This window comes from Dermochelys coriacea, chromosome 1 (genome assembly GCF_009764565.3).
Source record: "Dermochelys coriacea isolate rDerCor1 chromosome 1, rDerCor1.pri.v4, whole genome shotgun sequence".
Classification (NCBI taxonomy): domain Eukaryota; kingdom Metazoa; phylum Chordata; order Testudines; family Dermochelyidae; genus Dermochelys; species Dermochelys coriacea.
The window spans coordinates 307,637,226-307,650,083 of record NC_050068.2 but is presented as its reverse complement, the minus strand read 5'-3'; the positions used below and the strand labels follow the sequence as shown (position 1 = coordinate 307,650,083).

The 12,858-nt window shown below is 37.9% G+C and overlaps 1 protein-coding gene across 32 annotated transcripts in view; it reads left to right on the top strand.

Moving 5' to 3' along the window:
• LOC119854023 (ankyrin repeat domain-containing protein 26-like) overlaps positions 1 to 12,858 on the top strand; it is a 187,900-nt gene that overhangs the window by 92,249 nt on the left and 82,793 nt on the right. For 22 of the 32 annotated variants that reach the window (XM_043495587.1, XM_043495497.1, XM_043495602.1 and 19 more), the window contains 4 exons: positions 949 to 982; positions 1,242 to 1,383; positions 2,942 to 3,158; positions 9,010 to 9,193. In XM_043495587.1, coding sequence (XP_043351522.1) covers positions 949 to 982; positions 1,242 to 1,383; positions 2,942 to 3,158; positions 9,010 to 9,193 — 577 coding nt within the window. The remainder of the gene's footprint in view (positions 1 to 948; positions 983 to 1,241; positions 1,384 to 2,941; positions 3,159 to 9,009; positions 9,194 to 12,858) is intronic. The other 10 variants (XM_043495595.1, XM_043495608.1, XM_043495548.1 and 7 more) reach the window with 1 other exon arrangement.

The following is a 12,858-nucleotide window of genomic DNA, read 5'->3' as shown; positions in this document are numbered from 1 at the left end:
TATCCAGGGACCACAGTTAGAGAACCTCTAATCTAAAATATGGAAATAATAAAATCAGTGAAGGAAAGAACAGGATGAGGAGGGGAAAAACAGTTATATCAATAAGATCACATGGTGACTCAGTTCAGTACGTTTCTGAGTATTTAAAAATTAAGTTTATCACTGCTTAAAAAAAGTCATGTCAAAAACTGTAATTTTTATTCTTTTTAGAAAATCAAACCATTTTTGTGTGTAATGCTCTGCAACATCCAAAGTTCATTGAAAAAAGGTTCCTGTTGTTTCCTCTTGAGACCATATTTACATTTTATGGCACACTAAAAGGATTAAATTTCTGCATTTATGGAATATACTTGCAAGACTCATTTAGATTGCTTTTCTAGGTTCTCAACAGCTATAACTAAAATTAAATATTGTTGGTGGAGAACTGAGGAATCCAAAAATAAGTGGTTTAAAATTATTTTGGACCAGAAGAGGCTTTTTTCTTAATGCTGAAAGAAGTGAAAGAACCAAAACCCCCAGTGTTGAGCATAATGTTTGTTCAGTATCTACACAGAAAGCCATCTACTGCAGAGCGTAGTGAAGTGTACATGGTTCTGAGCAATGTGAGCAAGCGTCAGTGTCCAGACCTAGTTGTAAGAAAATAGTATTAATTTTTCATCCAGCTGCTTAATACCTCATGACTTATTCTGGGCAGTGTTCTTGCCAGTCCACCCACTTCTCTCAGCTTATTCATCTCGTTGAACTGTGAGTAACAAAGCACTGTGTTAAGCAGCTCTGATGGTAACTCAGCTGTATACTCTGAGCCCTTGTCCACATCTCATGCACGATTGACTGTAAAAGAATTCACATTTACTAAATAAATAAATCAATATTTTCAGAACAAACATATAATTTTACTTCTATCTTAACATCAGTTTTCCAATATCAAAATTTATTTTTGTTTTCTAGACCTGGAGCCAGAACAGTAGATGAAAGGAACAAGGTACTGTAAAATAGCTTACTAAACAAAAATATTGCTTTAAATGTTAAGCATTTATATAACACTTAAATGGGCATGGTGTTTTATGGTGTTTCACCAGATATGTAAATCACTGTCCTGTCTCTGAAGAGTTTACAGTCTGTTATGTTTGAGACCACAATGTGTGGGAAATAGTTGAGTAAATTAATAATAACCCTGTTTTTGTTATAACATACGGTAATTTGCATTATTTTTTATTCATGAAATTATGTCTTGTTTGTAGATTGGCAAAAAGATGGATGTTGCAGAAGATTTTGATGAATTAACTCAGTCTTCTGACACTGCTACAGAGGACTTTGAGCTGCCTACTTCAACCTGCAGAGATGCTATGTTGCTGATAGAACAGCTTAGTATGGATGGCAAAGGTAAGAGTTATGTTTCCATAGCAACAGAAGACAAATTATTTCAATTTCTGGACAACATTAATGCTTTTCACCTGTGTGTCTTGGAATTCTCATTGTAAATTAAAGCACATATTTATTTTTAAATCCTTGGTATTTCTAGCTATTTGTTCCCAAACTTATTGTCTCCTTTGACCATAAAGAAGGATACATTCCTTTGGAGCTTTGGCTGTCTGAAGCACTGATTCAGGGTAGTAAGCCAGTATAACCCTCATAGACTGGGTAAAAGGGCCTCCTAAAAGGTCTCTAAAAGCCCCAGAGCCAGCGACACAACAGGGGGAGGGAAAATCCCCAGCTCAGGTATTAAGGGAGATAGCCTCTTAGAGTATGGCTGGCTCATGGCTCATGCCAGTTGGCTCATGCCAGTTGACTCAGACTCAGGATTCAAGGAGACGCTTAATTGCAGTTTAGACATTTGGGCTCAGGCTGCAGCCCTGAGGCTCTGGGACCCTCCTACCTTTCAGGGCCCTAAAGTCTGGGCTCTGACCCAAGCCTGAATGTCTACGCTGCAATTAAACTGCCTGTTACCCCACGCTCCGCAAGCCTGAATCAGCTGCCATGGGCCAGTTGCAGGGTTTTAATTGCAGTGGAGACACATCTATAGAGATGCCACAGAAACTCCTCCCCATTCTCTATAGATTTGCTGAGCTTTAGCTAGATATTTTCCTTTTCCCCTCCCCCTCCCATTATTTGTCTAGCTTCCACAAGCAGCAGCCAGACACTACAGAAGGGTCACCTATTAGCAATGACATTTAAAGAGACAATGGTATCCAGTATTGCAGCTGCAAAGGGCTCCTTTATCCCACCCCCAGAGCTGGGTATGTGGCCTCTGTAATACCTTTGTCAGCGGAAGTAGAGAGCAAACTTAATATCTGTCTCCAGTTTGAACAGAAGTCATGTAGCTTTACTGTATAATCTTTACAGTATCTTTACTTAGAACAATCGATGACCACTTAACATGCCACAAAATTTCTCTATCGGGTATTGCAAGCGGAGATTCTCAAAGGCATAAAAGACAGTTAGGTGCCCAATTCCTCTTTATGCCTTTGAAAATCTCCTCCTCACTGTAGAAGCATGCATTCTGTAGTATATAGAAGTTACTGAATTGGACATGCATTCGCAATCACTGGAGGTATAAAATGTTTTATGTTCACACACGCACACAGAATGTGTGTGTATAATCTGGTTTGTACTTTGCATAATGAAATAAAAATGAAAATAAAATTTTAACATTGCACGTCTAATGTAAATGATAGCTTATATATTTTACATAAATTATACAGTGAACAGAAGTATTTTTAGAAAATATTTTTCTTCGACAGAGATGCAAAAGATATCTGCAAGCAAGCACTATGCGAGCATTTGTTATGTTTGTTATATTGGATTTTGAATAGTACTGAAAGAGACATTTACATTTGTTTCCAGATACAGTTTAGAAAATTAAAGCAATCTGACGTGATTTTGGTTTTTTTGCAAATTGAAATCTGCACATATCTTTACATTGTTGATTTTCTTCACAAAGCAGATTCTATTAGTCTCTTGAAAATTCAGAACTTACTTCATGGCTATGAACGATTAATAGAACGTGAAAAAGGCCGTTATACACAGCTCTTGGGAAAAGTAAGAAAGCTGGAGAATGAAAAGAAAGAGCTACAAGCAGTATTGGAAGAGACCAGAGAATTGAAATCCATGCTGGATCACCAAAAAATGGAATGGGAAAGCGATGTCAGCAGTCTCAAGTACGGAATCTTAAATTCTAATAAGCATTTTACCAGGTTACTTTGTCCGAATGAAATAACAAAAGAGATGCTGGAATTAAAGTCAATTGGACGATTAACATGCTTTTCAGTGTTAAGTACATTCTTAAATACTTTGCTGGATTGGGCTAGTTCTCAGCACTTAACAGCATCAAGCTCAAAATTGTTTGGTCAAAAGCTTATTGTTTGATCATAGTTTTGCCTGGAAAGTCTACCTGCCAGATATTTTCCATGCAGTCTTTTTTTCAGCTAATTGTAACATGGAAAGGGAGGGAGTGATTTACTTAGGGCTAAAGTAAGGAATAGAGCACAGCTGACCTTTTGCTGCCTTTTGCTGTCTCTTGCTCAGGTAAATCTCGCTCCATACAGTTTCCCCCTTCTTGGCTGCCATGGTGAGAACTACCCCTGTAATCTCTGTCACACTAACCATAAACAATTCAATGTACACCTTATATGAAAGAGACTGTGTGGTGATATGCTTCTAGTAGAGTCTCTAAGTAAGATCTGTTCCAGGTTGTTGTTTTTCCAATCTTCAGAAACAAGTTGCTTATTTACAAAATTAGGACTTTCTAGACATTTTTTACATAGGATCATGAGTACACAAGTGCTTTATGGACAAATAATGTGACAAATCCATGTCCCAAAGAATGACAGCAAACAAAAAGGAGATGGAGAGAGTATGGAAAAATGAGGGGTCTTTGAGTAGCTCTGCTATTTCCACTTATGGGTATTGCACTGCCAAGTGGAGCCTAATAGCAGAACTTTCTCAAAGCAGTGCCTGTTAGAGTCCTCGCACACCATCTCCTAGTCTTTCCCTCAGTGTTTCCAAACATTCGGAGGGTGAGGCTTTATAAGGGTCAGAGGTGCCCCCTACCACCTCAGTTCCTTCCAACTGCTGTGCCAGACAAAAATGAATCACTCCAGTCTGTTCAAGCCTGGGTTTTCTCCAGTTCTTAGTGCCTTGATAATTGTTTAGTGATAACCATAGACAGGGGTTTTGTGGGAGGGGGAAGCATTGCCCCCCCCAAACTGAATATGTTGCAGAGAGGATGCATGGGGGGAGCGTACAGATTTCTCCCTTAGCCCTGCTTCCTCCCAGCGAAAGAACATTGGGGGGCAGGGGTGAGCGGCGACAAAAGGCACTCTGTGTTTGCCAGTCAGTTTGCCCATGTAGGTTGTATAACGGGAGGGCAGGGAGTAGCTTCTGTTGACTCACTGCACAGCCCACGTGGGGAAATTAACCAGCAGGCACAGAGCACCTGGCATTGCTGCTTGTCCCCCCTCTCCCTCATCCCCCTAAGGGGGCACAGAGGAATGTTTAGGGAGTTCAGCCACGTGTTCTCTGCTAGCAGGTAAGTTTCGCCTTCATGATCTGTGTAAGGGGAGGTCAGGAAAGCAGTGACCCAGGAGAACCAGGTGGCTTAGCTGCTTTCGCAGTGTACAGCCCAGGTGAGTGACAGAGTGAATTACTCTTGGGAGAATTGGAATTCTGCACCTGACTCAGCTGCTGGGGGCGGGGGGACTGGAACTTTCTCTTCCCCTGGAGCAGCTGGGGCCAAATCAGACCCACCCCAGGAAAGGCCACATCCCTCCCCCACTTCCTGCCCACATTACTCCTCAGTCACAGGGAGAAGGGGTCACTGTATGGGGGAGCTGCCCCCATGTCTGCACAATCCCCTTGCATTCAGACTCACACACACAGAGAACCTACTCCACTGAGCCACCCACCCCATCGAGCCACCCTCCCTGCACTTGAATCCCTATCCCACCAAGCCTCACCCCTGCATCCAGAACTAGAGCCCCCTGCTGAGCCCCACCCATCCAATCCCCTGTTGAGCCTCACCCCCCCCAGCATTTCTCCCCCCCAATATAGAAGTATAGTTAGTTAATATTTCAGTTCTGGATTATGGTGGAACCGAAGAGAAAGAAGCTGGTTTTCAAGCTCAGCTGTCTTCCCAGCATCAGATGACCACATTTGGTGCCTGAAATGCTTGGGAGACCACTTTTTTCCTTCTGGGTGTTCCATCTGCTGGACTTCACACCCAGAGCTCACGATGAGAGGCACAACGGATTACAGCTGCTTCTCTTTTAGGATCCTCTTGAGGCCAAACCATCCAGTTGCAAAAACTTGTTGGATCCAAGGTCTAAGAGGCCAGTCCTGGCTTCCGTGACTTCCTCCAGCAAACTGAAGAACCTTAAGGGCTCGAGGAACTCTGTTCCGGTTGTGTCAGTTGTAAGGCAGAAAGCAAGGGTGAAGACAAGCAGAGTTAGCAGTGATAGATCTCTTGTGTCACTTTTATCGGATCCATCTGATTCTGACAGGGCCTCTATGGCTACGGCTCTGAAACCCAGGCCAGTTCTAGCTTCAGCTTCAAGGACCAAGGGAGTAGACCTGAGCGTTTCACTGGATCCTGTGCTGCTCAGATCTTCAGCTTTGGCTTTGACATCTGCTCCGGTTCTGAGTCCATCTTCGGATCCAAAGAAGACTTTTACTTTTGTGGCTGATGTATACCATTCAACTTCCAAGCATTCCTCAGATCTAGATATGAGAGTCTTCAAGAAGAGACAGGCTTATCTTTGAAAGTTCAGTTGGCAGCTATCTCAGCTTACCATTTTAGATCACTATTTGTGCATAATATGGTTAAAAAGTTAGAAAGGGATTATCTAAAATGTAACCCACTTTGAGGGATCCTGTCCCTCCTTGGGATCTTAATTTGGTTTCATCTACACTCTGAACCCTTGGCTGAGTGGTTTTTGTATCATCTGTCTCTAAAGATGGCATTCATTATTGCCATAATGTCAGCCAGAAGGGTAATTGAATTAAATGCCTTGATGGCTGATTTACCATTTATGTCTTTTCATAAAGACAAAGTGTTTCTTAGACTTGATCCTAGGTTTTTGCTAAAAGTAGTTTTCTGAATTTCACACCAATCAGACAATTACTGTGCTGCTGTTTCTTCCAAGACTGCGTACTAATAAGGGGAAAATCTGTTTTAAATACGTTAGATGCAAGAAGAGTTCTTGAATATTATTTAAATAGAACTAAAAGTTTTCAAAAACCATCTAGATTGTTCATCCCTTTTGGTAAGAATCACATGGGACATACTGTGTCTCACCTGTGTCTCAGACTATTTCTAGATGGGCTAACCAATGAATTGTTGAATGTTACACGTTAGCAAAAATTCCTCTATCTGTGATTTCATTCCACTAGATCTGTGGCAGTGTTTTTGTTTATCTTAAATAATTCCCTTTTGCTGAGATTTGCAGGACTGCAACTTGGAGTTCTATGCACACTTTACAAAACATTATGCTCTATATTTGGCTTCAGGTGATGATGCTAGATTTAATAGAATAGTGCTTCATTCTCTATTCAGTTAGGACTGTGTTTCTCAGCTTCAGGTTATTTTCAGCACTGCTTAACAAATTATTCATAAATGGGAATATCCACAGCCACTCAAAGAAGAAATGAAGATTACTTACTTGTAACCAGAGTGTTTTAAAATGGCTCTGTATATTCACACTTCTCACCCTTCTCCCCCTCTTTCTCACAGTTGTTTTGTTCTTTTCTCTGTGTCGATGGTGAAAGGACTGAGTTGATAGAGGACTCTGTACACCTTATATAGCCTCACTCTCAGACCATTTGGAGATGCTGAGGGGCATGGTAGGAGGGGCACATGAGCACTCTAACAGACGCCATTTGGCGAAGGTTCTACCATTAAGCACCTCTAGGTGGCTCAATACTCTAAGTGGAAATGTGCAGAGCAATCTCAAAGAACTCTGGTTACAAGAAAGTAACCTTCATTTATAATGATGAAAGCTCATGAGTTGTTCTTAATGTTAATGTTAGTGATCTTTGCAACTTTTTAATTTAATATATGATATTGAGAACTGTGGATAGTGTCTAGAATGAAGGCCAGGGTTGGGTTCAGTGCTAAAAGGCTGATGGAAACAAGCAAGTTTGGAGACAGAGGGCAGATACTCCTTTTTTAGATGGACCCCACCGTCAAGGAAGATCAAACTTTGGGCTTCCACCTGAGCAGTATCTCTTGACTATAGATCTGAATAGTATGGTGGGTTTTTTTTTGGGGGGGGGGTAATTTTGTTTTGTTACTGTTCACATAAATAGCCTGTTTTTAGAAGTTGATTTTTGTGTAACAGATAAGTATTAGTATTTAAAAGGACACTTCAGTTTGATCCCAATTTTGGCATACTTTTGTTTTTCTTTTCTATTTACCAAATCCTTACACACTGTTTATTTTCATAACAAATATTTGAATGTTATTTTTTTAAATAAAATGACAACTAAATGAATACCAGTTCTACACTCATGAGCAGCTGTAGTCTAGCAGAGTTACAGTAAGTATGGCATTGAACCCTTTATCTTTGAAGTTCAGATTCATATGTTACTGTCAATGTTTTTTATAACAGGACACTTTGTCTTCCTTACTATTTGTAAAGTTTGGAGTTCAGACTCTGAAATATGAATCACTTGTATATTAGTAGTTACAAATACTTGGAAAATGTTTAGCATGATTTTAAACCAACCATTTCCTCATATACAATCAGATTTTTCTTGTTGTCTGTATGATTTGTGATATTGGTTAAAATATCTAAAAGGTTACCCAATACTCAAATGCTTTATTATTCATGTCATGGGAACAAGGAAACATACCATGCATTGTGTTTCTCATTGTTCACTGTTTCTACACTTACAGATAATTGGATTAAATTATCAGAAAAGAAAAAAATAAAATTGCTAAACTCTCCTCAAGGCCTTCATTTTCTGTTAACCTAAAAATTAAATCGATGTTGTACCTTAAGGTTCAGTTTCATGTGTTTAAAAAAATGCTTGTCATTTTTATCACATTAAGCTTGAAGCTTATGCTGATTAACTAGCAAGACTTTTCTAAACTTGTTTTAGATTATTGGCTTCATTCTTTAAGTACACTCCATTATGAAAAAATACCTTTGCAGAGGAAAAAACATTCTGCTTAATTACTACAAGGTGTTCAGTCAGTTTATTTATACAAAAGTCATGTTTAAAATCTTGCCAGTTTTGCCTTAGACACTTACTTTACTGGTAGTATTACCTATACTTATTATTTGGAATTACTAGTGAATATTACAGGTTCAGAGTAAAGATATTTAGTTTAAAACAGCTGCCAAGTTTTACCTTATTTCGATTCATTGGACCATATCTTCAACTATAGTAAACTGTCATAGCTCCACTGATTTACACTTGCTTGAGAATCTTGCCATATGTTTTATTTCTAAGTTAATTGCTCTGTTTTAATATGCTTGTTCCATATTACTGTAGAATGACTCAACATTTTGGATAGTACCTTTTTGGAAGGGGACAGGGAGAAGCCCTTCCTTTCCCACTTCCATGGTTTCGGAAAGGTTTAGGATTTGGCCCTTATGGCATTGAAGATAATCAAAGTATGTATTTAATTTTAAGTAAGGCATTGTGTTCATTATGTAAGGAAATATGTTTTACAACTTTGCCTTTTATAATTTTATAACCAAATATTGTGTTGTTTTAGTGAGTTTGTGTGTTATGTATCTTCATCAAAACTTTTGTATAGCTGGCACCTCTGAATGAGATTACAATTTGCTTTAAAAGTCCATTTCAGAGTCACACGATAAGAATTGAAGTTGGTGGGGATTTTAAAAATGTGCTTCTTCTGTTGGTTTGTTCTTTAGGCTACATACTGAGGAAAATTTCTCTTTACCAATTTTTTAAGTGGGCTGAAATATCAGCAGTTGAAAATCATGATGGGTGCAAGCATGTTCCAGGTGTTTGGTTTTATAATAATGTTGTGTCAAATACCAGGTTTACTTTGAAACAAGAAGAAGAAAAGAGATTGAGTATAGAAATGCTGTATGACAAAAACAGAGAACTGCTTAGAAAGAAAGAAGATCAGTACTGTAAAGAGATGGAGGAGAAACAACAGCTTGAGCTAACCCAAAGGAGTCTAGAAATGGAGTTGAGAACATTGAGAAATCACTTGAAACAGGTTATTATGTATTAAATCTTAAAATATGTAATTCAGCACAATTTTCTTGTATATGTTTCTTCCAATTTGTTTTAATTCAGATGTGGTGTTCTAATATGTTTTAAAAAATGGGTTTTAAAAAATTAAGTCAAACATTTATAATGGCAGTATATAATTCTCTACATACATGCTCATGAAACTATGATTCTCTTTCAAAAGCTAGCTCTGCAGATTCCAGCACTCAGTAGCATATGCATTCTCAGAATATGCTGCTTCTACAGATCTACCTCATGTTGTTTTTTATTTTTCTCAGACTGATCATATTGTTTGTAGAATATAGGCATAAAAGGGATTGTAGTCCCAGCAACCCTCAGTTTCTGTTATCTGACAACAACAATCCTGATCTGTGGGGAGGCTTATTCAGACCCCTAATGGTCACTACTTTTCAGATGCTATTGAGCTTGTGGCACTAAGCCATGTTCAAAAATGTGGATATGCCAGAGTGGTAAACTCGAAGAACTTCTTCATCTTCTTCTTGACTCTCTAAAGTGAAGAAGATAAATGTCTGATAATTGTTCTTTTTTGGTTCTTGACAAAAATATTTGTCATTTCACCCTGCTTCATTGAATTTAGAGGAGTGACAAATGTGTATCTTGTTTCTTTGTAACCTTATGATTGAGAACAAACAAGAAATTGAGTAATAAAGATAGGCAGGTGTGGAGAAATTTTTAGTGACATCATAATTAGCCATGAAAGCAAAGCTCTAGTGTTTTGTGATGTCAGATGAACACAGTCAGAGAGATGGATGCAGATATGGATGTATCGTTATTTTTATTTTTCCATAATAAATTGATTACAAATTGGTAAAATTAAGTAGAGGAACATTGTTAGTTTACTGATTTTATTTTAAATTTTCCATATTTGCAAGTTTGAGTTCAATTTTAAGAATAGTTAAAATACCTGCCTATTTTTCATCCCTCTCATACTGTCAGCATGAGAGGTAGAACTTATGAACAAACATCAAGAAATTAAGGAAGGTTTTTGTCTCACTCCAGGACACTCTGCCAAGTTCCCTGGGCCTTGTATTTTCTTTTATAAATTTTTCCTGGAATCTTCTTATCTCCAGCTTAATATTTTGTTCGGGAATTTGGAATACAAGATCTTTAACAAGCTGAAAAAAATGTGGAGCTAAGAAATATTTGTGAGAGTGCAATTGTGTTGCTCGAAAGTGGATATTTTCAGAATGTAGTGTGCTAGGAAATTTCCTTTTGACTTCTGTCTGTGTGGATTGTAGCAAATGGTTTGGCAGATCTAGAATTAGTAGAATGAAGAAAGTTATTCAGCCTCATCAGGAGCCCATCTCTTCTTTCTCTAGTCCTCCTCTTAGAGGCTCTGTTGTCTCTACTCCTTTGTGTAGAGCACATGTTCCCAGCAGACATGAAAGCAGATTTCCTTCCCCTCTTCTATCATTTTCTGTTCCTCCTGTGAGAGAGAACACTCTTAAAGGGATTAATTTTCCTTCAACTACATTAGACCTGGGGTTCAAGAGGAAAACACCTCAGGAAATACGAGGCCTTGTGAATACTGTTCGAAAAATGGTAAGAACTTTGTGTCCCTTGGTAACATCCTAGCTGTGAGAACTGTATGTGTTATTTATAGAGCCCTGCAAATCTGCAGATATCTGCTTTATATCCGCAGATTATGTCTGTGGATCATGGATGGATGTGGACTCAAATTTTGTATCTCTGCAGGGCTCTAGTTATTTAAACTTTTTAAATGGAAGCAGGGTGTCCATTCTTGCAAAATGATGCTTTATTCAATACCAAACACTGGAAAATTCATTTACCCATATTTGATATTAAGTGATAAAATTGTTTAATTGTAGATTCCTTACATTTTCAGTACCAAATTAGTTTTCTATGAAAAGTAACCTGCTCATCAGAGAGGACTGTTTTTTTGGTACAGCTTCAGAAATAATCTAAAATTGTCAATTAGTTCAGCTTAAGAAGTCTGTTACAAAGAATATTGAGAATATCACTTCAAGTTGAAAAGATCATTTGATTTATTTTTTTCTCTTATTTTCAGAAAAGACGCACAGAATTTTTGCGTGTTTCTGACTTGCATTTTAGTGTCAGTCTTCACTTAATGTTGACAGATTTTACATGAAAAGTCATTTAATGTTGACAGACTTTACATGAAAAGTAACCTGCTCATCAGAGAGGACTGTTTTTTTTTTAAAAAAAGGCAAAACATCGTAAAGCTATGAATTCATGGTCTCTATTTCTAACAAATAGTTTTTATTGGGCTTGTGTAGGTAGTTGATACTCAGTGAGGCATTAACTATAAAATAAGGATCATGATTTCTATCGTAAAGGATTGGGTATCTCAAATCTGATGATTAAGCTATTTAAACAATCATGTTTATGCAGTGTGTACCATTCAGCTGTCTGCACACGATCTCATGGATCTTTTCACTAGCCTTGACCTACTTATAACCTTCATTGTTGAAATGTATTCAACATTAAGGCTGCTTTATCATTGAACATTCTTAAGTTCAGCCTGCATACGAACTTATCCTCAAAACATGATAGCAATTCCCCATTGTGACTTTTAGGCCTTGTCTTCTCTAGAGAAACTTACTATGCTAAGAATAGCATGGTCCTCCTACCACACTTGCAGAACACTTCCTATTTTTACACATACAAGATCCAAATTGTTTTCATTGGTACCAACTACCATTTAGATTAGACTTGTTTTCAGTAGGAATAAATACTAGATTAGTCTGAACAGTTTCAACTTCTACAGATTTAGTGCAAATGTACATGGAACTAATATGGTTCAGAATAAAATGGCTCAGGTGGTCTTTCTCTTACTGTGCCACATTGCATCATCAATATTTTGAAATCTTCCAGAATCAGTTTCTTCTGGAAGCTGTGCCAGGAACTGTATGATCAGTACCGAAAGGGCATCTGAAATGGTTTAGAACAGACTTTTTGGATGTGGTGAAAACTACAGTGCTTCAAGACACCTGTAAGAATGACTAGTATGGACACACTGAACTGTTTGTACAACAATTTGACAAAGTCTTGGATTGAACACAAGTTATAAATCCCATTTCAGCAAAGCACTGAAGTCCTGTTCTGCACAGCATTTAAGCATATGCTTAACTTTAAGGACATACCTAAGTCCTATTGAAGTCAAGATGCTATAAATTTCTGAGGTTTAATGTCTTAACTAAATTCTGCTGTAAATTACTGTGCAGTGATATTAAGAACCTGACTTTTAGCTGGGTCTCAGTTAAGGCTTCAGGTTTGCAAATGCAATTATTTGTGTATTTTCTGTGTCAGGAGTTTAGTCCATAATTGCAGTAATTACTGCAGGTGCAGTAATTGTATTTGCATCTTTAAGCCCATAATTTGGGGACATATTTTTGAAAGTTTAGAGCTATGTTTACTTGTGACTACTTTCATCTTTGAAAGAAAAATTTGTTACAAAAATGTTTTTTCTTAATGCTTGGGGTGATCTAAATATTGGAAGTTCTTTTCAGTTTACTGTTAAAAGTAGATCAGTTAAAGACAATATTAAATTCAGTGTTTTCAAGATAAACTTCCATCCTATATATATCCTAAGGAAGCAGACATATCTTAAAGAGGTGTTCTTTAGGCAAATGTGCAGAACGTCTTCAT